This window comes from Salmo salar, chromosome 26 (assembly GCF_965601325.2).
Source record: "Salmo salar chromosome 26, fSalSal1, whole genome shotgun sequence".
NCBI classification, from domain to species: Eukaryota; Metazoa; Chordata; class Actinopteri; order Salmoniformes; family Salmonidae; genus Salmo; species Salmo salar.
The window spans coordinates 37,837,251-37,864,244 of NC_138316.1; the positions used below are offsets into that span (position 1 = coordinate 37,837,251).

The 26,994-nt window shown below is 41.6% G+C and overlaps 1 protein-coding gene across 2 annotated transcripts; it reads right to left on the reverse strand.

Moving 5' to 3' along the window:
* Nucleotides 1-412: 412 nt before the first annotated feature.
* On the reverse strand, nt 413-26,618 carry fah (fumarylacetoacetate hydrolase (fumarylacetoacetase)). 2 transcript variants are annotated; one of them, XM_045708427.2, is made up of 14 exons: nt 26,435-26,616; nt 26,083-26,193; nt 25,078-25,199; nt 24,569-24,618; nt 23,977-24,067; nt 20,583-20,680; nt 20,375-20,427; nt 20,077-20,176; nt 15,324-15,454; nt 14,116-14,191; nt 12,166-12,212; nt 8,462-8,563; nt 6,116-6,233; nt 413-751 (listed from the first exon to the last, which is right to left on the reverse strand). In XM_045708427.2, the coding sequence occupies exons 1-14, from the start codon at nt 26,597-26,599 to the stop codon at nt 681-683; spliced, it is 1,335 nt and encodes a 444-aa protein (XP_045564383.2). In that variant the 5' UTR covers nt 26,600-26,616; the 3' UTR covers nt 413-680. The 2 variants fall into 2 exon arrangements, with proteins under 2 accessions (XP_045564383.2, XP_045564384.2); XM_045708428.2 differs by lacking the exon at nt 6,116-6,233 and having other exon boundaries at nt 26,435-26,618.
* Nucleotides 26,619-26,994: the final 376 nt, after the last annotated feature.

Genomic DNA, 26,994 nt, shown 5'->3' on the forward strand with positions numbered 1-26,994 from the left:
TCACAAGGGGATGTAAGGCTGATTTAAGAATAAATCGTTAACCCCGTTACTTAATTTAGCACTTCATAGGTACTTACTATAGTCTATTGACCAAGTTACACTTGGTGGAATGACCCTATAAAAGGATAGCTAAAACTGTCTGGTGAGAGAGAGAGTGAGATGTTTTAATTTGACAATTCAGCAATGCGCAAAATAAAAAGGCCACTATTTATGCATCGCTCAGTTTATTAAACTCTAGTTAAATAATCACCTTTTCATAACGCACATTGTTCAAGAAAGTGTCAAATTAAATTATACTGACAGATTGTAATGGATTTTACAATACTTTTGCACAGATTTTACCTACAGTATTTTCCACCATAAAGATGTCACTCAGTAAGTCAATAGGATGAAAACAAAACAAAGTCACAGGAGGGTTTAAACATTTATAGTTTTTAGATGTCAAGTCCCAAACCACATAGTTATGGAACAGTATGGAATACAACACTGCTTCTGGCAACAATACTTTAGAATGATAAACAAGAATCCTTCATTTAAAGGGTCAATCCTGGATTGGTATGTTCATCCATCCGAATGACTTGGTGTATTTAAAATCCCAGATTGTTTCTTTTAAAGGACTTCAGTAACAACATTACTCCCCCCAGGATGGAAGAGACATTGAGGGTGGATGATTCTCATGGTTACAGGGCTGGTAGAATGGTCCCAGCACACGGTCCGAAACCCACCCTATACCCATTCCCCTCACAGTAACCTAGAGAGAGGGGGGGGGGGTGAGAAGGAAAGAAAGAGAGAGCGAAAGAGAGAGAGAGGGTTGGGGGAGAGGAGAGAGAGAGCCAGAGAGAGAGGGTTTGTGGAGAGGAGAGAGAGAGAGAGATCGAGAGAGGGTTTGTGGAGAGGAGAGAGATCGAGAGAGAAAGAAGGAAAAATAAATGAAAGGACAACACAGACCAACAGAAACGTCTGAACGTGTGTGTGTGTGTGTGTGTGTGTGAACGGTGGCTAATAGAAGCTGTGGTCACTAACACATAGGTGACAGACCGAGGTTCAAATAGGATAGAAGTTCCTGGTGGGAGGGGTTTGCACGCCTGAGAATATTCCATTGGTTCCATTAAGACATGTAAGCTCAATCAAGTTGAAGTATTTATTTAAAATACTAATATTAGAAGAGAGAAAAACTAACACCATATTCTACCTGCCTTCCCTAACACTTCCTCTTTTCTGACTGGGACTGATGTAGCTGATAGCTGCTTTATTGAGGAACGTTCTACTCACAATGACAGTAATATGTGGTTGTCTAACCTAGCTTCCGTAAGTTAATATAATAATAATAATAATAATAACACTAATAAATGCCACCTTTATGCAAAGCCACTTACAGTCATGTGTGCATATATTTTATATATGGGTAGTCCCGGGAATCAAACCCCCAATCCTGGCAAAAGAAGTGCCATGCTCTACCAACTGAGCAATACCGTTTAATTGTTGAATGCACTGACTGTCTGCTAAATGACCAAAATGTCCATCTAAACAACAACAGATGTGTCTCTTGTTTTCTGTAGAGGTTCTGTCTATAACAGTGTTTGTAGAGAGCTCAGTAAGGTTGTATCATGGTATCTGTAGTGGTTCTGTCTATAACAGTGTTTGTAGAGAGCTCAGTAAGGTTGTATGATGGTTTCTGTAGTGGTTCTGTCTATAACAGTGTTTGTAGAGAGCTCAGTAAGGTTGTATCATGGTATCTGTAGAGGTTATGTCTATAACAGTGTTTGTAGAGAGCTCAGTAAGGTTGTATCATGGTTTCTGTAGTGGTTCTGTCTATAACAGTGTTTGTAGAGAGCTCAGTAAGGTTGTATGATGGTTTCTGTAGTGGTTCTGTCTATAACAGTGTTTGTAGAGAGCTCAGTAAGGTTGTATGATGGTTTCTGTAGTGGTTCTGTCTATAACAGTGTTTGTAGAGAGCTCAGTAAGGTTGTATGATGGTTTCTGTAGTGGTTCTGTCTATAACAGTGTTTGTAGAGAGCTCAGTAAGGTTGTATCATGGTTTCTGTAGTGGTTCTGTCTATAACAGTGTTTGTAGAGAGCTCAGTAAGGTTGTATCATGGTATCTGTAGTGGTTCTGTCTGTAACAGTGTTTGTAGAGAGCTCAGTAAGGTTGTATCATGGTTTCTGTAGTGGTTCTGTCTATAACAGTGTTTGTAGAGAGCTCAGTAAGGTTGTATCATGGTTTCTGTAGTGGTTCTGTCTATAACAGTGTTTGTAGAGAGCTCAGTAAGGTTGTATCATGGTATCTGTAGTGGTTCTGTCTATAACAGTGTTTGTAGAGAGCTCAGTAAGGTTGTATCATGGTATCTGTAGAGGTTCTGTCTATAACAGTGTTTGTAGAGAGCTCAGTAAGGTTGTATCATGGTATCTGTAGTGGTTCTGTCTATAACAGTGTTTGTAGAGAGCTCAGTAAGGTTGTATCATGGTATCTGTAGTGGTTCTGTCTATAACAGTGTTTGTAGAGAGCTCAGTAAGGTTGTATCATGGTATCTGTAGTGGTTCTGTCTATAACAGTGTTTGTAGAGAGCTCAGTAAGGTTGTATCATGGTTTCTGTAGTGGTTCTGTCTATAACAGTGTTTGTAGAGAGCTCAGTAAGGTTGTATCATGGTTTCTGTAGTGGTTCTGTCTATAACAGTGTTTGTAGAGAGCTCAGTAAGGTTGTATCATGGTATCTGTAGAGGTTCTGTCTATAACAGTGTTTGTAGAGAGCTCAGTAAGGTTGTATCATGGTATCTGTAGAGGTTCTGTCTATAACAGTGTTTGTAGAGAGCTCAGTAAGGTTGTATCATGGTATCTGTAGAGGTTCTGTCTATAACAGTGTTTGTAGAGAGCTCAGTAAGGTTGTATCATGGTATCTGTAGTGGTTCTGTCTGTAACAGTGTTTGTAGAGAGCTCAGTAAGGTTGTATTATGGTTTCTGTAGTGGTTCTGTCTATAACAGTGTTTGTAGAGAGCTCAGTAAGGTTGTATCATGGTTTCTGTAGTGGTTCTGTCTATAACAGTGTTTGTAGAGAGCTCAGTAAGGTTGTATCATGGTATCTGTAGTGGTTCTGTCTATAACAGTGTTTGTAGAGAGCTCAGTAAGGTTGTATCATGGTATCTGTAGTGGTTCTGTCTATAACAGTGTTTGTAGAGAGCTCAGTAAGGTTGTATCATGGTATCTGTAGTGGTTCTGTCTATAACAGTGTTTGTAGAGAGCTCAGTAAGGTTGTATCATGGTTTCTGTAGTGGTTCTGTCTATAACAGTGTTTGTAGAGAGCTCAGTAAGGTTGTATCATGGTTTCTGTAGTGGTTCTGTCTATAACAGTGTTTGTAGAGAGCTCAGTAAGGTTGTATCATGGTATCTGTAGAGGTTCTGTCTATAACAGTGTTTGTAGAGAGCTCAGTAAGGTTGTATCATGGTATCTGTAGAGGTTCTGTCTATAACAGTGTTTGTAGAGAGCTCAGTAAGGTTGTATCATGGTATCTGTAGAGGTTCTGTCTATAACAGTGTTTGTAGAGAGCTCAGTAAGGTTGTATCATGGTATCTGTAGTGGTTCTGTCTGTAACAGTGTTTGTAGAGAGCTCAGTAAGGTTGTATTATGGTTTCTGTAGTGGTTCTGTCTATAACAGTGTTTGTAGAGAGCTCAGTAAGGTTGTATCATGGTATCTGTAGTGGTTCTGTCTATAACAGTGTTTGTAGAGAGCTCAGTAAGGTTGTATCATGGTTTCTGTAGTGGTTCTGTCTGTAACAGTGTTTGTAGAGAGCTCAGTAAGGTTGTATCATGGTATCTGTAGTGGTTCTGTCTATAACAGTGTTTGTAGAGAGCTCAGTAAGGTTGTATGATGGTTTCTGTAGTGGTTCTGTCTATAACAGTGTTTGTAGAGAGCTCAGTAAGGTTGTATCATGGTATCTGTAGTGGTTCTGTCTATAACAGTGTTTGTAGAGAGCTCAGTAAGGTTGTATCATGGTATCTGTAGTGGTTCTGTCTATAACAGTGTTTGTAGAGAGCTCAGTAAGGTTGTATCATGGTATCTGTAGTGGTTCTGTCTATAACAGTGTTTGTAGAGAGCTCAGTAAGGTTGTATCATGGTTTCTGTAGTGGTTCTGTCTATAACAGTGTTTGTAGAGAGCTCAGTAAGGTTGTATCATGGCATCTGTAGAGGTTCTGTCTGTAACAGTGTTTGTAGAGAGCTCAGTAAGGTTGTATGATGGTTTCTGTAGTGGTTCTGTCTATAACAGTGTTTGTAGAGAGCTCAGTAAGGTTGTATCATGGTTTCTGTAGTGGTTCTGTCTATAACAGTGTTTGTAGAGAGCTCAGTAAGGTTGTATCATGGTATCTGTAGAGGTTCTGTCTATAACAGTGTTTGTAGAGAGCTCAGTAAGGTTGTATCATGGTATCTGTAGAGGTTCTGTCTATAACAGTGTTTGTAGAGAGCTCAGTAAGGTTGTATCATGGTATCTGTAGTGGTTCAGTCTGTAACAGTGTTTGTAGAGAGCTCAGTAAGGTTGTATTATGGTTTCTGTAGTGGTTCTGTCTATAACAGTGTTTGTAGAGAGCTCAGTAAGGTTGTATCATGGTATCTGTAGTGGTTCTGTCTATAACAGTGTTTGTAGAGAGCTCAGTAAGGTTGTATCATGGTTTCTGTAGTGGTTCTGTCTGTAACAGTGTTTGTAGAGAGCTCAGTAAGGTTGTATCATGGTATCTGTAGTGGTTCTGTCTATAACAGTGTTTGTAGAGAGCTCAGTAAGGTTGTATGATGGTTTCTGTAGTGGTTCTGTCTATAACAGTGTTTGTAGAGAGCTCAGTAAGGTTGTATCATGGTATCTGTAGAGGTTCTGTCTATAACAGTGTTTGTAGAGAGCTCAGTAAGGTTGTATCATGGTTTCTGTAGTGGTTCTGTCTATAACAGTGTTTGTAGAGAGCTCAGTAAGGTTGTATCATGGTTTCTGTAGTGGTTCTGTCTATAACAGTGTTTGTAGAGAGCTCAGTAAGGTTGTATCATGGTATCTGTAGTGGTTCTGTCTGTAACAGTGTTTGTAGAGAGCTCAGTAAGGTTGTATCATGGTATCTGTAGTGGTTCTGTCTATAACAGTGTTTGTAGAGAGCTCAGTAAGGTTGTATGATGGTTTCTTTAGTGGTTCTGTCTATAACAGTGTTTGTAGAGAGCTCAGTAAGGTTGTATCATGGTATCTGTAGAGGTTCTGTCTGTAACAGTGTTTGTAGAGAGCTCAGTAAGGTTGTATCATAGTACCTGTAGAGGTTCTGTCTGTAACAGTGTTTGTAGAGAGCTCAGTAAGGTTGTATCATGGCATCTGTAGAGGTTCTGTCTGTAACAGTGCTTGTAGAGAGCTCAGTAAGGTTGTATCATGGTATCTGTAGAGGTTCTGTCTATAACAGTGTTTGTAGAGAGCTCAGTAAGGTTGTATGATGGTTTCTGTAGTGGTTCTGTCTGTAACAGTGTTTGTAGCGAGCTCAGTAAGGTTGTATCATGGTTTCTGTAGAGGTTCTGTCTATAACAGTGTTTGTAGAGAGCTCAGTAAGGTTGTATCATGGTTTCTGTAGTGGTTCTGTCTATAACAGTGTTTGTAGAGAGCTCAGTAAGGTTGTATCATGGTATCTGTAGTGGTTCTGTCTGTAACAGTGTTTGTAGAGAGCTCAGTAAGGTTGTATCATGGTATCTGTAGAGGTTCTGTCTATAACAGTGTTTGTAGAGAGCTCAGTAAGGTTGTATCATGGTTTCTGTAGTGGTTCTGTCTATAACAGTGTTTGTAGAGAGCTCAGTAAGGTTGTATGATGGTTTCTGTACTGGTTCTGTCTGTAACAGTGTTTGTAGAGAGCTCAGTAAGGTTGTATGATGGTTTCTGTAGTGGTTCTGTCTATAACAGTGTTTGTAGAGAGCTCAGTAAGGTTGTATCATGGTTTCTGTAGTGGTTCTGTCTATAACAGTGTTTGTAGCGAGCTCAGTAAGGTTGTATCATGGTTTCTGTAGTGGTTCTGTCTATAACAGTGTTTGTAGAGAGCTCAGTAAGGTTGTATGATGGTTTCTGTAGTGGTTCTGTCTGTAACAGTGTGTATAATAGGATTCCACCCACCTGTAAGAGTGACCTCGTCTCCATCCTTTAGGAAGGTTCTTGTCTCTCCTCCTCCCAGGTCCACGGTCTTAGAACCCTTCCATGACAACTCCAACATAGAACCAAAACTGTCTGGATCCTAGACAGACAGACAGACAGACAGACAGACAGACAGACAGACAGACAGACAGACAGACAGACAGACAGACAGACAGACAGACAGACAGACAGAGTCAGTCAATACTGAATCAACAACTCATCAGAACATACACAGTAAAATGTGAAGACATGTAAACACTGATTCATATACAAAATGCTCACAGACACACACAGAATAACACACACTACCGTTCAATAGTTTGGGGTCACTTAGAAATGTCTTTGTTTTTGAAAAAAAAGCACCTTTTTTGTCCATTAAAAATAACATCAAATTGATCAGAAATACAGTGTAGACATTGTTAATGTTGTAAATGACTATTGGAGCTGGAAATGGCAGATGTTTTATGGAATATCTACATAGGCCCATTATCAGCAACCATCACTCCTGTGTTCCAATGGCACGTTCTGTTAGCTAATCCAAGTTGATCATTTTAAAAGGCTAATTGATCATTAGAAAACCCTTTATGTCACATCCTGACCATAGTAAGTTGTTATTTTCTATGGTAGAGTAGGTCAAGGCGTGACAGGTTTTTTTTCTAGTTTAGTTTTTCTATGTTGTTATGTTCTAGTTTTGTATTTCTATGTTGGGTTGTTCTAGTATTGTATTTCTATGTTGGGTTGTTCTAGTATTGTATTTCTATGTTGGCCTGTGTTTGGAATGATCTCCAATTAGAGGCAGCTGGTCATCGTTGTCTCTAATTGGAGGTCATATTTAAGTTGATGTTTGTCCAACCTGGGTTTGTGGGAGATTCATTTTGAGTAGTGTATGTTTCACCTCTGCGTCACAGTTTGTTGTTTTTTGTTATTCAGTTTATTGATGTATTGCATAGTTTCACAGTATAAATAAAATGTGGAATGACACACACACGCTGCACTTTGGTCCGCTCATTCCTACGACAACCGTGACACTTTTGCAATTATGTTAGCACAGCTGAAAACTGTTGTCCTGATTAAAGAAGCAATACATCTGGCCTTCTGTTGACTACTTGAGTATCTGGACGTCAGCATTTGTGGGTTTGATTAGAGGCTCAAAATTGCCAGAAACAAAGACCTTTCTTCTGAAACTCGTCGGTCTATTCTTGCTCTGAGAAATTAAGGCTATTCCATGTGAGAAATTACCAAGAAACTGAAGATCTCGCACAACGCTGTGTACTACTCCCTTCACAGAACAGCACAAACTGGCTCCAAACAGAATAGAAAGAGGAGTGGGAGGCCCCGGTGCACAACTGCGCAAGAGGACAAGTACATTAGAGTGTTTAGTTTGAGAAACAGACGCCTCACAAGTCCTCAACTGGAAGCTTCATTAAATAGTACCCGCAAAACACCAGTCTCAACGTCAACAGTGAAGAGGCGACTCCGGGATGCTGGCCTTCTAGGCAGAGTTGCAAAGAAAAAGCCATATCTCAGACTGGCCAATAAAAAGAAAAGATTAAGATGGGCAACACAGACACTGGACAGACAAATCTAAGTTTGAGGTGTTCAGATCACAAAGAAGAACATTCATGAGACGCAGGAAAAATGAAAAGATGCTGGAGGAGTGTTTGACGCTATCTGTCAAGCATGGTGGAGGCAATGTGATGATCTGGGGGTGATTTGGTTGTGGTAAAGTGGGAGATTTGTACAGGGTAAAAGGGATCTTGAAGAAGGAATGCTATCACTCCATTTTGCAACGCCATGCCATACCCTGTGGACAGGGCTTCAATTTCCTCCTACAACTGGACAATGACCCAAAGCACAGCTCCAAACTATACAAGAACTATTTAGGGAAGAAGCAGTCAGCTGGTATTCTGTCTATAATGGAGTGGCCAGCACAGTCACAGATCTCAACCCTATTGAGCTGTTCTGGGAGCAGCTTGACCGTATGGTAGGTAAGAAGTGCCCATCAAGCCAATCCAACTTGTCGGTGGTGCTTCAGGAAGCATGGGTGAGATCTCTTCAGATTACCTCAACAAATTGACAACTAGAATGCCAAAGGTCTGCAAGGCTGTAATTGCTGCAAATGGAGGATTCTTTGACAAAAGCAAAGTTTGAAGGACACTATTATTATTTCAATTAAAAATCATTATTTATAACTTTGTCAACTTCTTGACTATATTTCATATTTATTTTGCAACTCATTTCATGTATACTTTCATGGAAAACAAGGAAATGTATAAGTAACCCCAAACTTTTAAACGGTAGTGTTTATGCATGCACGCACACACTCACCGGTCCACTGATGGTTCCTGAGGCCAGCAGGTCTCCAGGTCTGACGTTACAGCCGTTGACTGTGTGATGGGCTAACTGCTGCTTCATAGTCCAGTACATATACTGGAGAGAGAAAGAGAGAGATGGAGAGAAGTGAGAGGGAAAGAGAGAAATGAGTGAGAAAGACACACACACACCAACATACACCATGTGTATACCATGCTGCAAAATTTAAACACTTGCTCCCCAATCCCTCCTTCCTCAGAACACATGTACATATTGGACTATAAATTGTGCCTTCCTGTATTATACTGATGTTAAATGTTTATTCTATTCTACTGAGATATTTTCTTTAAGTTAGTATTCTTATATTTTATTATTTGTTACTGTTGTTGCATTGTCGAGAAGGAACCTGCAAGTAAGCATTTCATTGGACGGTGTATACCATGTGTATCCTGTACATACGACTAATAAAACAACTTTAACACACACACAGAAAGACAGGTAAAAAAGAGACAGTGAGTCAGTCAGAAAGACATCCTGTACCTCATCAGTCAAAGCCATTGGACTAAGAGACTAACCGTTCTCATCAGAGAAGCTGATAGACTCCACTCACTCACCTCACCAATATATTGGTTACGTCCCAAATGGCACCCTATTCTCTTCATAGTGCACTACTTTTGAACAGGGCCCATAGGGCTCCACTGATGGTCAAAAGTAGTGCACTATGTAGGGATTTGTGTGCCATTTGGGACATAACCATAGTCTGTGTGTGAGTACTGAGTACTTGCCTACAACGGCAGATAAGACAGCTGCCATTAGGAGGCAGGAGAGAGAGGGATAATGAGACTTAAATCACACAGGATTTGTTTTATTTCTATCGTCTTCTGGTTAAAGGGGTAGTCCACCCAATTTTCATAAATCATTATATTTAGTAATATATGATCGTAATATAATCGTTATGTTTTGTAATGTGTATCTTACCTTAGAAGTGGTCTAGAGACCAGTAGTGTGACAGTATCTACGCTAAGTCTTTCATTTCATGGGCATTTACATTGGAGGATGCTGCGTTGAAACATTGAAACTCAATGGTCAATGCTAACTGTCAGCCTGTGGTGGCTCTGGCAGACATGTAAGGCTCATCGTAGATTCTGTCACTACTGCACTCTTAACTGCCTCTGACATGACAAATATTAACAACTTCTGAAAATAGAGTGACCTATCCCTTTAATACAGTAAACACTAATGTATCTCAATGATAACAGTACTCATTTACAGCTAGTCAAAACCCCTGGGCCAGTCCTGCATTCCATAAGAGCTGCATTCCAATTCAGAAAGTAAACCAAATCGAATTTTTGTGTACTTACTGAATTGACTGAAATTGAAATGGAATTGCCCCAACCAAGTCACAAGCAAGTCTGAAGTAGAACAGTTCGTCTCTGCATTCTAAGTGCATGTAGTTTTTTCAAGTCAAGTAAAATATATATATATATATATATACATATATATATATATATATATATATATATATACATACACACGCAACGACTTGTTCAACTACAATATTTTGTATATTTATTGAGGCTACCAGACAGCCATTTTCTTTATTCTGTCTACTACATATGTTTATTATGTAAAAATTAATTTGTATATGGTTCAAAGCTTGCGACCCGCCCGTCCGCTCAAACGCGGCGCAAATGTAGCCTGTCATAAGAGCCATAAACAGCGATGCATTTTTCAAAGCGCAAGACACAGAAATAAACTTTTTACACCTGCATCTCTTGATGAAAGTCATTCATGTTAGCAGCCAATATCAACTAGGGATATCTTCTCACTCCTCTGGTGTCCAGAGAAACCAGGATAATAGGCCTGAATGCAGCGGAGGTTGCAGGAACAGGAAAGCATGGTCTGTCTGCACCTTGCCTGTCACTCTGGAGGGCCGCCTGCCTGCAGCTCGTTGCCAACTGGGAAGATCCTTTCTTCCTCACACATATCATAATACATTCACCCGAATATGTTAGTTCTACATCTTCATCCCATAATATTCAAGGCAGTGTGATGTTACAGTTATCTTCAGACATATAGCCAGTTACCACCCAAACTAGCACTATCTGAAATATGAAAATTATCAATGAAATCACCACGTAGCCTAAGGTTATTGTTCTGGAAAAGATGTGTCCTTGGTAGATTGCTAAACTGTATATATGTGGTTCACTTTTATATGGATAATATACATTTAGGCTCACTCTGTTTTTACCAGGCAAAACCGGAGAAAATGTAACAAGCGCTTTCTGAAGACTAATCTGGATATGAGCCTTTGTGTGCTAATGCTGATCACTGTTCATTGGTCAACAGTCAAGACGTGCAACTTGGTGGTTCTGAAGCACGGATGAAATGTTTTTCAGACAATCATTTGGTGTAATACCGTGGGCCTATGCCTGAAACCAGATCAAATAGGCAAAGGTATAAATATAAAATGTATGTAGCCAATTAAAATATGTTTAAAAAATTCAGTTTCCTACTCACAACAAACATTCCCTCTAAACTTTCGGGGGTGTGCAGTAGTCCGCGAATGCAGTGCAGCGCACAGAAGAAATATCAGCCACGAGATTAAACTTCACTCAGCTTTCTAGAGTTTTCCCTGTTAGTTAACACTAGTTTCCCTTTACTCTGGCAATCGTGATCGAATCAACACAATATTAGCCACTGTCAATGCAACATAGTGAAACAAAACTAACCATGCGTTCTGCCTACAACAACATCTCTAGCATCGCAGAAGGATTCTATTGCAACAACTCAGCCTGTACTCTACACAGACCGGCGGCATAACCAATCAGAGCTGCAGTAGGCCTGTAAGCAAAGAGACCATTGCCATATATGGATCTATGCCATTTACTTTGAACTGGACTGTGTTTACAGCTGTGGTCGTGAGTAGATCCACTTGTTTTGAGATCAAAACAAGAGCTGCATGTAGCCACAAGTGTACATTTAGTTAATATCCTTTGCTATTTAGTGAGGTATTATCCCAGTTATAGATCATTTGTAGTCAGCAATAGGTGATTGATTGCTTCCTACAAGAGCACAAAACATCTCCGTTGTTTTTGATGGTGGGCCACTCTGGTAGGCCTACAATATGATCAAATAGCCACAGTAGCCGACTTGGCCACTGTTAAAACTAACTTAAAGTGAGTGCAGCTTCAGTGTTCACATAAGCACGTGCTGGAAGTTGCACAGAATTTTCACAATGTTCAAGTTTGCGCTCAGCAGAACTTCAATTATCTCAGTGCCAGAAAAGATTTGAGGGAACATTGCTCACGACCCCCCAAATCCTTTTACGCTTCGCTACCTCACCAGACCTGTATTAATTGACTGTTTGTTGGGCCAATCAGAGGGCCAAGTGTGCATTTCACTAGCCAATCTGTTGCACGTTTTCTTTGCAATGTGCGATGCTGTGGCTACTGTCTCTGGCTACGTAGAGACAGAGACAGTAGCCACAGAGACTCTGTGCACTAAGACTCTGTGCCACAAAATGAGTGACAAACCCTGGCCAAATAATTTCAAGTCATCAGTCTCAAGTCAAACTCAGGTCCCAAGTCTTGAGGCTCCAAGTCAAGTCAAGCCTCTAGTTATTTTATTTTCTATCAAGTTGAGTCTGAAGTCATCAAATATGTGACTCGAGTCCACAACTCTGCACATTGAAGCAGTCTACTTCACCAACTGCTTACCTTGAAGTTGGACTTGCATATAGTGGCTGCTTCCTTCATTGCCTCTCCTGAAAAAAACAATCCACAATAGTTAATTGAGACAGGATATCAACACCTGATATACCCCCTCAATAATACCTCAGAAAATACATAGGAAGAGCAGTGGAGAGAGTCAGGACAGAGAGTCACTGGAGAGTCAGGAGAGAGAGTAGGGACAGAAAGTCACTGGAGAGAGAGTCAGGACAGAGAGTCACTGGAGAGTCATGAGAGAGAGAGTCAGGACAGAGAGTCACTGGAGAGTCAGGAGAGAGAGTAGGGACAGAAAGTCACTGGAGAGAGAGTCAGGACAGAGAGTCACTGGAGAGTCAGGAGAGAGAGAGTAGGGACAGAGAGTCACTGGAGAGAGAGTCAGGACAGAGAGTCACTGGAGAGAGAGTCAGGACAGAGAGTCACTGGAGAGAGAGTCAGGGGAGAGAGTCAGTGGAGAGTCAGGAGAGAGTCAGGAGAGATAGTCAGGAGAGATAGTCAGGAGAGATAGTCAGGAGAGATAGTCAGGAGAGATAGTCAGGAGAGATAGTCAGGAGAGATAGTCAGGAGAGATAGTCAGGAGAGATAGTCAGGAGAGATAGTCAGGAGAGATAGTCAGTGGCGAGTCAAGAGAGATAGTCAGTGGAGAGTCAGGACAGAGTCAGGAGAGATAGTCAAGCCAGAGAGTGGATAGTCAGGACAGAGAGACAGTGGAGAGAGAGAGTGTCACATCAATCTCCTACATGTCCAGAGGAAAACTACAAACTATGCATGCAGGGCAGAATTAGGCCAATATCCACTAATAATAAAAACTAAAACAAGAGCAATTAAGTTTTGGAAACATCTAAAATACAGTGACCCCTCTCATATCATTACCAAGCCCTGCAATGCCAAGAGCTGAGCAAAGAAAAGAGCCCCCTCATCCAGCTGGTCCTGGGGCTGAGTTCACAAACCTGTTCTACTAACACACTGAAGCCTCAGGACCAGAACATCCAATCAATCAGAATAAACCAAATTACAACACAGTCAAAACAAAACTACATTGCTTATTGGGAAACACAAACACAAAGCAAAATGCAGTGCTATCTGGCCCTAAATCGACAGTACACCGTGGCTAACTATTTGACCATGGTTACTGATCAAAACCTTAGAAAAACCTTGACAAAGTTCAGGCTCAGTGAGCACAGCCATGCCATTGAGAAGGGTAGACACAGGAAAACCTGGCTCCCTGTAGAGGAAAGGCTGTGCAACCACTGCACAACAGCAGAACCTGAGACAGAGCTGCATTTCCTGACAAAATGTGAAATATATAAAACAATTAGACAGTGTCATTTCCCCAAATTTGAAACCCTTATTCAAGGTTTCAAATTCAGTGGAGGGAGAGAGAAAGATAGTCAGGACAGAGAGTCAGTGGAAAGAGAGTCAGTGGAGAGAGAGTGTCAGTGGAGAGGGAGAGAGAGTCAGTGGTGAGAGAGAAAGTCAGTGGAGAGAGAGAAAGTCAGTAGAGAGAGAGAGAGTCAGTGGAGAGAAACAGAGAGTCAGGAGAGACAGAGAGAGTCAGGAGAGACAGAGTCAGTGGAGAGACAGAGAGAGTCAGGAGAGAGAGAGAGAGTCAGGAGAGACAGAGTCAGTGGAGAGACAGAGAGAGTCAGTGGAGAGAGAGAGAGAGAGAGAGTCAGTGGAGAGAAACAGAGAGTCAGGAGAGACAGAGAGAGTCAGGAGAGACAGAGTCAGTGGAGAGACAGAGAGAGTCAGGAGAGAGAGAGTGAAAGTCAGGACAGAGAGAATGAACAGTCCTGGTCATTAGGAATACAAAGCTCTTAATGGTAAATCATCACCTCCCTTGTGTGTGTGTGCTTAATTACCAAGGCAAGGCACTCATTCACCAACAATTCCTTTTTACTGTGTGTCTGTGCACGTGTGTGTGTGTAAAACCCAACATACCTTTCACTGACACAAATAAGTTAATGTTGAAGGTGAAGGCATCGTCATGGCATAGATAAGGGAGGGGCTTTGGATCCTGAAACAGGAAGTGGAAATAGAAAGCATGAAGAGCCACTACACTTTTAGAAAAAAGGGTTCTTCGGCTGTCCCCATAGGAGAGCCCTTTTTGGTTTCAGGTAGAATCTTTTTTGCTTTCAGGTTGAACCCTTTTTGGTTCCATGTAGAAAATGGAGCCCAAAAGGGTTCTACCTGGAACCAAACAGGTTCATCAAAAGGGTTCTCCTATGGGGACAGCTGAATAACCCTTTTAGATTCTAGATGGCACCTTTTTTTCTAACACAGTATGGATACTGGCTCTCATTACTAAAGGCTTGCCTGAATGGTGAAAATGTAAGAGTATTAATGAAATGTAAAATACATCCAGACCACCCGTACTATAATTTTATGTAAAATACATCCAGACCACTCGTAGTATAATGTAATGTAAAATACACCCAGACCACTCGTAGTATAATGAAATGTAAAATACATCCAGACCACTCGTAGTATAATGAAATGTAAAATACATCCAGCCACGTAGTATAATGTAATGTCAAATACATCCAGACCACTTGTAGTATAATGTCATGTAAAATACATCCAGACCACCCGTAGTATAATGTAATGTCAAATACATCCAGACCACCCATAATGTAATGTAAAATACATCCAGACCACCCATAATGTAATGTAAAATACATCCAGACCACCCATAATGTAATGTAAAATACATCCAGACCACCCATAATGTAATGTAAAATACATCCAGACCACCCATAATGTAATGTAAAATACATCCAGACCACCCATAATGTAATGTAAAATACATCCAGACCACCCATAATGTAATGTAAAATACATCCAGACCACCCATAATGTAATGTAAAATACATCCAGACCACCCATAATGTAATGTAAAATACATCCAGACCACCCATAATGTAATGTAAAATACATCCAGACCACCCATAATGTAATGTAAAATACATCCAGACCACCCATAATGTAATGTAAAATACATCCAGACCACCCATAATGTAATGTAAAATACATCCAGACCACCCATAATGTAATATAAAATACATCCAGACCACCCATAGTATACTATAGGGCAGTAGGACCACCAGGTCTATACTATATTACACTACTATACTGTTTGTGTTCCTCACCTGGACAGTGTTGGGCTCAGCGAAGGGCAGCAGGGCCTCCATAGGAACCACCCAGGGTGAGATGGTTGTCCCAAAGTTCTTCCCCAGAAACGGACCCAGAGGAACGTACTCCCACGCCTGGATATCCCTGGCTGGAACACACACAGGAAGAAGAGAGGTTACCCTTTATTTTACCATTAGTTGTTGAACTGGTATTTGCTGAATATTCCTCAGTGGACACACAGATTACAGCTAGGTTTGAATACTATGTAACCTGCCCAGTGGTGATCCATGCTATGTTGATTGGATGATCGTTGACCAACACAGCTAAAGTACCTGTACTAACACTACCTGTACATAGACATAGCTTCAAAACCTTGGTAATGTGTAGGTGAAGTTAGTTGTGTGATGTTCAACTGAACTACTGGTCTTTGACTATTGACAACCAAGGAACTATTCTATGAAATATAGTGTTGAGGGATGTGATAAATGATCATGTGCTGCAGTCAGCAGGAAAATCTATTTCAACTATCAGTACCCCTCTACTCTACATATTAACCCAGGTGGAACCTGGCTCAGACTCCCTTACATCTGTCTGAAAAATGACTTCTCACAACTGACAGATAAGATACGACATCAATCAGTCAGTCATTCAGCCTCACTGTATCTTTGCTGTAAATGACTGGTCAGCTGTAGCCGCAGGGGTGGAGGATGCACCCCAAATGGCACCCTATTCCCTATATAGTGCACTATATTTGACCAAAGCCCTTAGAGCTTCATACACTGAGTGGACAAAACATTATGAACACCTGCCTTTTCCATGACATAGACTAACCAGGTGAAAGATATGATCCCTTATCGATGTCACTTAAATGGGTGTAGATGAAGGGGAGGATACAGGTTAAAGGAGTTTTAAGCCTTGAGACAATTGAGAAATATATTGTGTATGTGTGACATTCAGAAGGTGAATGGGCAAGTCAAAAAAGATGTAAGTGCATTTAACCGGGTATGGTAGTAGGTGCCAGGCACACTGGTTTGTGTCAAAAACTTCAACGCTGCTGGGTTTTTCATGCTTAACAGTTTCCTGTGTGTATCAAGAATGGTCCATCACCCAAAGGACATCCAGCCAACTTGACACAACTGTGGGAAGCATTGGAGTCAACATGGGCTCTGGCAAACGAACAATAAGGTGAAGACTATTCCCTACAGTGGTGGCAAAAGTACCCAATTGTCATACTTAACAAAAAATTACTCAAGTAAAAGTCACCAAGAAATATAATACTTGAGTAAAAGTCTAAAAGTATTTAGTTTAAATATACTTAAGTAAGAAAAGTAAAAATCATTTCAAATTCCTTATATTAAGCAAACCTGTCACGACTTCCGCCGAAGTCGGTCTCTCTCCTTGTTCGGCGGTCGAAGTCACCGGTCTTCTAGCCATCGCCGCTCCACCTTTCATTTTCCATTTGCTTTGTCTTGTTTTCCCACACACCTGGTTCACATTCCCTCATCAGACTAAATGTATATTCCCCTCTGTGTGTGGAATTGTTCTTTGTGTAGGGTGTTAGGCTACAGGCTGGCTTGCGCTAGGTTTGTTTGTTTTGTTTATCCGGTTCATGTTACCATGGTTGTGCTTTGTGCTGCCTCGCCTGTGCCTGTGGGCCAGGGTGTATATTAAAGTTCTCCTGTTATCACCCATCTCTGCTCTCCTGCGCCTGACTACCCGGCAACCAGTCACTCACCCCGTTATAAAACCAGACGGCACACTTGTTTTTTACATTTACGGGAAGCCAGGGGCACACTCCAACACTCAGACATCATTTACATATAGCCAGGGGCCACACTCCAACACTCAGACATCATTTACATATAGCCAGGGGCACACTCCAACACTCAGACATCATTTACGGGAAGCCAGGGGCACACTCCAACACTCAGACATCATTTACGGGAAGCCAGGGGCACACTCCAACACTCAGACATCATTTACGGGAAGCCAGGAGCACACCCCAACACTCAGACATCATTTACGGGAAGCCAGGGGCACACTCCAACACTCAGACATCATTTACGGGAAGCCAGGGGCACATTCCAACACTCAGACATCATTTACAAACAAAGCATTGGTGTTTATTGAGTCCGCCAGATCAGAGGCAGTAAGGATGACCAGGGATGTTCTCTTGATAATTGTGTGAATTGGACCATTTTCCTGTCCTGCTAAGATTTCAAAATGTACCGAGTACTTTTGGGTGTCAGGGAAAATCTATGGAGTAAAAAGTACATGATTTTCTTTAAGAATGTAGCTAGTAAAGTAAAAGTACACATTTAATTTTTTTTAAATAGTAATGTACAGATACCCCAAAAATCGACTTAAGTACTTTAAAGTATTTTTAAATAAGTACTTCACGCCACTGATTTCCTACCGTGCACTCCTTTTGTGGTGCACCATATGGGGAATAGGGTGCCATTTGGGACACAGCACTAGTCAATGTGCTGAAATGCCACTTGCTCTGCCTTGAAAGTCTCACTAAATCACAGCAACTCAGCAAGTCATGGTGAGATGTCTCGACCTAGTGTTAAGAGGTGACAACAGCTTTGCAAAGAAGAGATATCTTCAATATTTAAATAAACTAAGAGGGGAGGCGGGGCTGAGAGAGAGAGAGTGCTGCTATTGGAACAGGTGAGGAATTAGAATGTCACTTGGTCCCTGACTGTGTATCTCTTTAATGGTTGAGTTGATACACACACATGTATTATTTCATGCACGTGCTTCCATGCACACACACACACACACACACACACACACACACACACACACACACACACACACACACACACACACACACACACACACACACACACACACACACACACACACAGAGAGAGAAACAAAAGTATAATTTCTCATAACGAGTTCCCTCATGGCAAAAACACGCGTTTCTTTTAATTAGATTTCATTAAAGCGGAGTGACTGAAGCCGGAGGGAAGGAAACAACTTGTTTGAATCAACAGGAAACAGTATTGTATATGGGTGTGACTGAGACAAACCTGCCAACCTTGAAGAATATTTAATGAGTACCACTTCAGCACGTAACCGGCACCCCCGGCCCTGCGACAGCACACGTGTGACACCCACACTGCTCAAACCATAGGCAAATGCACCTTGTTTAGCCTAATGATGTTGGCAGAAGACTGCCTCTGTATGAATGGTAGCCCATAGACTGTTATGGTATTTGGAGTCTTCAAATATATCAAACGATGTAGCCAACACAGAAGTCTGCTGTTTGATCCTAAATGAAATTGAGGTGGTCACAATGACACTCACATGTTTCTAGGTTAACTTTAGGGGTAATTATTATTCTATATAATAGGTGTCTTTATGTGGATAGTCTAGGAAAAATATAAACGGGGGGGATTCTGAATAATTAAATAACTGGATGCAATATAGTAGTGTAGTTAACTACAGGCTATTTGGAATATGAAACAACTGGACTAGGTCTATATGAGCTGGTTCCAGATCTCCATCCCTGACCTCATCCTTCCAGTTAGGTCTGACTACTAGCTGCCATTCATTCAACATGCCTTGTTGTCATTGGTGAACTGACTATTATGTCATTATACTGTTGACATACAGCTATATCAAGAGGACAGATCAACAACTGATTTATTAACATAGGCCTACTAAACTTGAACAGTCTAACATAACTGATGGTATCAGTGGAACAGCTCTCTCTGCCATGTCCGTTTCCATCCATGCAGCGACGCGCACTGAACTACCGCAACACTGGACGTTTCCTGGCTCGTCAATGCGCCCGCGCCTACTACCGTTGAGATCAAAACATGTGCGGGCAAGAAAGTGTTCTCGCATAGTTGACTTACAACGTTGTAGCTAACAACCTTGGTCGTAATGACGCCTTAGCAAGGGAGCTAACTACGAAATGATAGTGGTTATGGGCTTGACAAACACATACAATTTTGGAAAATATATTTGGCAAACAGTTCATTCTCCATTTTCCCAGGATGAGAATAGAGGATAGACAGTATACAGTGGGAGCTTAACCTAAAGAGAGAGAAGGAAGGAAGGAGAGAGAAAGAGGAAAAAACATGGAGAAAGAGAGAAAGAGACGGAGAGAGACAGATCGCGACAGAAAGAGAGAGATGGAGAGAAGACGATCTTGAAATCTCAAGGCTACAGTCAAAACCACTCCTCCTGAGATCCTTCTGCCTCATCAATAATCAATAACCTGTCATGTTTTCCTGAGTAACTTACCCTGATCCCAGTCATTAAATATGAACTGTTTACATCAACATGTATAATGCAGAATTAAATTAAGGAACTTAAGTCAGTGTTATTATGGATGCTTTTCAATGAGTGTTATTGACGTTCGAATTTTACATTTACTGATGTATCATTTTTGGCTAATGATTCTACTATTGGCTGCTATAGTCGATAGATGCATTCATTTGAAAATGAAGAAATACTGTATGGTGCTTATTAATTTCTGTCTTCTAGTGAGGTGGGCTATGTAGGTGTGTGTGTGTGTGTATGCACATATGAGTGTGTAAATAAGTGAGTGAGTGTGTGTGTGTGTTATCGTGACTTGTGAGTGTTCTCATGAGTGAGTAAGCGTGTGAGTGTGTGTGTAGTTGTTAGTAACTGTGTGTGTGCTTGTGTGTGTGTGTGTGTGTAGTTGTTAGTGACTATGTGTGTACTCATGTGTGTGCATGAGTCTGCGAGTGAGTGTGTGTATAAGTGTGTGTGTGTGTTAGGTCTTACCACTCCAGTCGTTCATTAGCACCATGCCAAAGATGTGTTGGTGGGCTCTCTCTATGGGAATGGGCTCACCAAGACGATTACCTCCACCTACAAAGAATGCCTGAGAGAGAAAGAGAGAGAGCCAGCGAGAGAGAGAGACAGAGAGAGAAAGAGAGCCAGCGAGAGAGAGAGACAGAGAAAGGAGATAAAAGGCAGAGAGAGAGCGAGTGAGGGAGACAGATCATTGTTTTGTGATGCCATTGATATGAACCATCTCCTTGGTTGTAATAAAGTGTAGCTATATAAATTGTATACTGACCATCTCCAGCTCAATGTCCAGCTGCTTGGACTGGCCAAACACAGGAGGCTTAGCTAAGAGAGAACACAATGGAAGAGGAGGACCGTTAGTGAGGGACACGAAAACAAAGTGACACTGGTCTGAGAGGTTTTGTGTGTGTGTGTGTGTGTGTGTGTGTGTGTGTGTGTGTGTGTGTCTCTTTGAATTCAGAGTATGTTTAGATTTTTACATTGGTCGGGTCTCATCTGTCCAGAGGGTCTGCGTATGGGGGTCCCAGACACCACTATGGAAGAAGCCCTGCCATGATACCCCACGGGCAGCCTCAACCTGAGGGACACAATCAGTCAGTCAAACAAACATAATAATAATAATCATTTGGGGGGTTATTATATTTGTCCTGTCACACACAAGTGTTTCTTGCATATCCCAACTCCCCCTAAGACAGCCGCAGGGAGTGTGGTCACCATTGTCAAGCACCCCTAGAGACATTGGGGTTAAGTGCCTTGCTCAAGGGCACAGCGACCAGTTTCTTTCACCTTATCAGCTCTGGGATTGGAACCAGCAACCTTTTGGTTACTGGCCCAACACTAACCTTGAGGCTACCAATCAATTATTCAGCCAGCCAGTCCAATAAACAGGCAATTAGTCAGTCAGTCAGCCAGTCAGTCAGTTAGCCAACCAGTCCAAACAAACAGCTAGTCAATCAGTCAGGCAATCGTTCAGTTAATCAACCAATCAATCCGTTTTTTTTATAGCATTGTACAAATACAGAAATACGGATCCAGAGAGAAAGAGAGAGTAAGAAATGAAGAAAAATGGAAAGAGAGACAGAAAGAAGAGAGGTTCTACACAAAGGTTCCCAACCGTGACAAAGACCGCAGCCATATGAACAGCAGCTGTGGTGTCTGAAGCGAGGAATGGTGCAGTGTTGAACAGCAGACTCACTGACTGACTGGAAGGATGGTGCAGTGTTGAACAGCAGACTCACTGACTGACTGGAAGGATGGTGCAGTGTTGAACAGCAGACTCACTGACTGACTGGAAGGATGGTGCAGTGTTGAACAGCAGACTCACTGACTGACTGGAAGGATGGTGCAGTGTTGAACAGCAGACTCACTGACTGACTGGAAGGATGGTGCAGTGTTGAACAGCAGACTCACTGACTGACTGGAAGGATGGTGCAGTGTTGAACAGCAGACTCACTGACTGACTGGAAGGACGGTGCAGTGTTGAACAGCAGACTCACTGACTGACTGACTGGAAGGATGGTGCAGTGTTGAACAGCAGACTCACTGACTGACTGACTGGAAGGATGGTGCAGTGTTGAACAGCAGACTCACTGACTGACTGACTGGAAGGATGGTGCAGTGTTGAACAGCAGACTCACTGACTGACTGGAAGGATGGTGCAGTGTTGGACAGCAGACTCACTGACTGACTGGAAGGATGGTGCAGTGTTGGACAGCAGACTCACTGACTGACTGGAAGGATGGTGAGTGTTGGACTGCAGACTCACTGACTGACTGACTGGAAGGATGGTGCAGTGTTGGACAGCAGACTCACTGACTGGAAGGATGGTGCAGTGTTGGACTGCAGACACTGACTGACTGGAAGGATGGTGCAGTGTTGGACAGCAGACTCACTGACTGACTGACTGGAAGGATGGTGCAGTGTTGAACAGCAGACTCACTGACTGACTGGAAGGATGGTGCAGTGTTGAACAGCAGACTCACTGACTGACTGACTGGAAGGATGGTGCAGTGTTGGACAGCAGACTCACTGACTGGAAGGATGGTGCAGTGTTGGACTGCAGACACTGACTGACTGGAAGGATGGTGCAGTGTTGAACAGCAGACTCACTGACTGACTGACTGGAAGGATGGTGCAGTGTTGAACAGCAGACTCACTGACTGACTGGAAGGATGGTGCAGTGTTGAACAGCAGACTCACTGACTGACTGGAAGGATGGTGCAGTGTTGAACAGCAGACTCACTGACTGACTGGAAGGATGGTGCAGTGTTGAACAGCAGACTCACTGACTGACTGGAAGGATGGTGCAGTGTTGAACAGCAGACTCACTGACTGACTGACTGGAAGGATGGTGCAGTGTTGAACAGCAGACTCACTGACTGACTGACTGGAAGGATGGTGCTGTTTGTGAAAGCACTGAAACCGCCCGAGTGCTCCAGTCAATTAGAGAAAACTAATTGTGTCCCTCACACATCATAGCTCACAGTACCAGGCCTTAGCACGTTTATCTCTCTTTCTCCCTCTCTATCTTCTTCTCTCACTTTCTATTGTTATTTCATCCTCTCTTTTCTTATTTTTCCCTCTCCCTCTTATTCTCTCCTCTTCCCCGTCATCTTCTTTTCTATCTCTCTTTTTATTTATCCTTCTTTTTCTCGCCGTGTCTCTCTCCAAATAACAACGAGGAGATAAAAACAATTCAAACAGGAAAAGCTACATTGTTATCTGAGGATTTTGACTTCGAGGTTTTCAGAGAATCTGACCAATATGATTACTATGTCTCCATCTAATAATATGGTTAATTAGTGAGTTATTCTGTCTACATATAATAATATGGTTAATTAGTGAGTTATTCTGTCTACATCTAAAAATATGGTTAATTAGTGAGTTATTCTATCTACATCTAATAATATGGTTAATTAGTGAGTTATTCTGTCTACATCTAATAATATGGTTAGTAAGTAAGTGGGGAATGAAAAACAGAGATATACACTGACTGTACTAAACATTAAGAACACCTTTCTAATATTGAGTTGCAACCCCCCTCAATTCGTCGGAGCATGGACTACAAGATGTCAAAAGCGTTCCACAGGGATGCTGGTCCATGTTGACTCCAATGCTTCCCACAGTTGTGTCAAGTTGGCTGGATGTCTTTTGGATAGTGGACCATTCTTGATACACAAAGGAAACTGTTGAGTGTGAAAAACCCAGCAGCATTGCAGTTCACGACAAAAACCGGTAGGCCTGGCACCTACTGCCATACCCCGTTCAAATGCACTTAAATCTTTTGTCTTGTCCATTCACCCTCTGAATGGCGCACAAACACTACCCATGTTGCAATTGTCTCAATGATTAAATTATTATTTAACCTGTCTCCTCCCCTTCATCTACACTGATTGAAGTGGATTTAACAAGTGACATCAATAAGGGATCATATCTTTCACCTGGATCGTCTATGTCATGGAAAGAGCAGATGTTCTTAATGTTTTTTCCACTCAGTGTAGTAGTGGAACAGACAACCGTCTACTTCCCAAATGGAACCCTATTCCCTTTGTAGTTTACTACTTTTGACAAGAGCTATTTGGGCCGAGTAGCGCAGCAGTTTAAGGCACTGCATCTCAGTGGTAGAGGCATCACAACAGACTCTGGTTCGATTCCAGGCTATATCACCACCGGCCATGATTGGGAGTCCCATAGGGCGGCGCACAATTGTCACAGCGTCGTTAGGGTTTGGCTGGGGTAGTACGTCATTCTAAATAAGAATTTGTTCTTAACTAGAGGTTAAGGTTAAAGGTTAAAAAATAAAAAAGTTGTGCACTATAAAGGGAATAGGATGCCATTTGGGTCACAGATGCGGTGTTGGTTGTCATATCATACCAGTTGGGCATCAGGGCATTCTCCTTCCCTCGGAACATAATGCCAACATTGGTGGCATGGTCCCTGGATGAGTAGAAGTCAGTGTAGTCACCTGTGTGTGGTTATATATAGATGCATGTTTGTGTGTGTGATGGAGAGAGAGAAAGAGGGCAATTAAGTGACACTGTTAAATATATACAGTGAACCAATGATCAGCCTTCAGAACCTTTTTTTATATCAACAATTAGATAGCAAACAAATCTCTCAATCACTAGTAAATTTATATTGGTTAACAGCGCCCCCTCTTGTTCAATCATCATACAAACACCTCAATTGCATTGTCTTGACTCCTCGCGTCCTATCTCCTTGCTTCCTTCTCAAACACATTGGATGACCTTCTCATCTGATACAGGGTCAGATTTTGTTTAATACCACTGAGAGTTAAAGTTAGCAATGGCAGAGCCATAAATCTGATCCTAGATCTGTGCTTAGGGACAACTGTAGGATACATCAAGCTCAGTGAAGAGACAGGGGGAGTGAAATATGAGGTGCATGTCAATAGTCTAAAGTGGCTTCCTCTCCTTGCCTCTTGTCCGACTGTTTAACAACTCACCTATCTCAGCAGGCAGCTGCATCATGGCTGAACTCTGATGGAAAAACGCTCTGAGACATATAAACACACACACATTACAGAGGGAATACAAGAAAATATGATTTTGATTGCGGCCAAAAACCATATCCTAAACAATTAAAATAATAATTAAATATATTTGACATGATCCTACTTTGCCGAACTGTTGAAGTGTTATAGAAGTACTATAGAAGTGCTATAGAATATAGAAGTGCTATTGAATATAGAAGTGCTATAGAATATAGAAGTGCTATAAATTATAGAAGTGTTATTGAATATAGAAGTGCTATAAATTATAGAAGTGTTAAAGAATTTTGAAGTGCTATAAATTATAGAAGTGTTATTGAATATAAAGTGCTATAAAGTATAGAAGTGTTATAGAATATAAAAGTGCTATAGAATATAGAAGTGCTATAGAATATAGCTTCTTACATACGGCAAAATCCAATAAATAATTGTAAAAAAGTGCTACAGAAGTGCTGGAGGCTGACCTGCTCCTGAGGCTGACGTCGTCTCTGAGCGTGGTCTCGTTGGCAGACAGCAGCTGCTGTAGACTCCTCCTGGCCTCCATCCATGCCTCGTACCCCAGACCCATGAACGCATTCAGGGTCGGCTAGTCGAGAGGTTGGAACATATGATGGAGGAAACGCATAAAAATCTAAAGTATCATTTTTTTTCTATACTGTATATAGCCCTCATAACAAGTAACCCAGCCTGGACCCCAAGGAGCAAGTAACAGCACAGTGGCAAGGAAAAACAACCTAAAAGGAAGAAACTTCAAGAGAAAACAGGCATGTTTGCAAGTTGAATGCAAGTCCAATTTGTTTTGATGTTGGTGTGGGGGCAGGAGTGAAAATATCCTTGGGGGAACCTGTGCATTTAAGATTGAATTCAAGGAGTGAAATCATGACAGAAATTCTTCTTCTTCTTCTTTCATTTCCTGTTGAAGAATAGTGTGAATACAACAGCATGATGAGGCGTTCTCCCCTTGTCTCATTTCCCTATCAAGCACTAATGTGACCGAACTGGACAGGTGAAAGCCAATTCCTAGTAAGAATTCACCATTGTGCTTTAACCGATCCTGTTATGTCAGAGCAGCACCCAGCTGAAGGGGGGAGACAGTTGGGAGGCAGCAGCACACAAGGCCTCCAGACAAGAGTGGTATTAGGGACCCATTCACAGGCAGAGGGCGAGAGGTGACACTCCAAACCAATTTACGCTACTCACTTGTAGATTTAATGTACTGTATAGTCCACAATATATGAAGCATACATCCTAGTTGAAGACTCGATTATGACACCTACCCTCCTAGCATACTGCACTATTGGCTCACATAAGGTAGACCCATGTAGCTATAAGTAAACTAGTGGAGATACATAGTAAACGTGCCATGTTACATTACCAGGTCAATGCATAATATTGCCATCATTGCTGATAAGAAATATCAACCATCAATACGAGACATTGAGGAGCATTATGCATTTTGATGGACTTACCTGGTCAAACACATCCTGGTGATTGGAGAGCACAGGACCTCGGAAGAGAGATTTTATAACGCTCAAATCCAAAATCTGATCTCCAATAGCAACCCCAATCCGGTGCCTGGGCTGAGAGTGACGAGACATTTGTGAAAACAGTAAACAGTAATGAAATACCGAAATGGAACGATATTGGAGAAGCTACTTTGTAAACTACAATATTTCATCCAAGAGAACTTCACGTTCCAACAGTGGTTTGTAACATTCTATCCCAAGAAAATCAATGTACATGTCATAGTGTTATGGCACAGGAGAAGATGTAGGAAAACCGATTCAACTAAAAGTACAACACATTTATCGTCATACTCACATTATCCGGTGTCGAGAACACGCCATATGGTAAATTGTGATAGGAGAAGTCGGACTTCTCGTCAATTTTTACAAAAGACATTTTGAAATTGCAGTTGTACTCCGGTATACTCTCCAAGGTAAGGAACAGCGTGAGTAACTTCTTCCAGATGCTGACCGCAGCCATAGGACAGCCCGCCTCCCACACAATGAACCAACGACCAATACAAAACGCTCTCTTATATCCACCCTTTTTCAAGAACTGTAAATAACCCAAAACGGTTTGAAAATGACTCAGCAAAAATGATGCGGTCTACAACTGATTAACCTTTATTGGTTGGGGTGTATTAAATATTACCCTATTAAAAAGTTTAAAGTTGCTAGTGAAGATATTTTGTGATATCAATGAAGTAGACGGTTAAGCTGCGTTTACACAGGCAGCACAATTCTGATCTTTTTCCCAACAATTGGTATTTTGATCAATCACATAAAATCTTTTCAGTCATATTTTTCAGAGCTGATCTGACTGGTCAAAATGCAAATGATTGACAAAAAAATATCAGAATTGGGCTGCCTGTGTAA

Coding starts and splice junctions, on each gene's coding strand:
- fah (XM_045708427.2), bottom strand. CDS start 26,599: ATGGCTGCGGTCAGCATCTGGAAGAAGTTACTCACGCTGTTCCTTACC. Junction 26,194..26,434: donor TGTTCTCGACACCGGATAAT/GTGAGTATGACG, acceptor CGTCACTCTCAG/CCCAGGCACCGGATTGGGGT. Junction 25,200..26,082: donor ACCAGGATGTGTTTGACCAG/GTAAGTCCATCA, acceptor CCTCTCGACTAG/CCGACCCTGAATGCGTTCAT.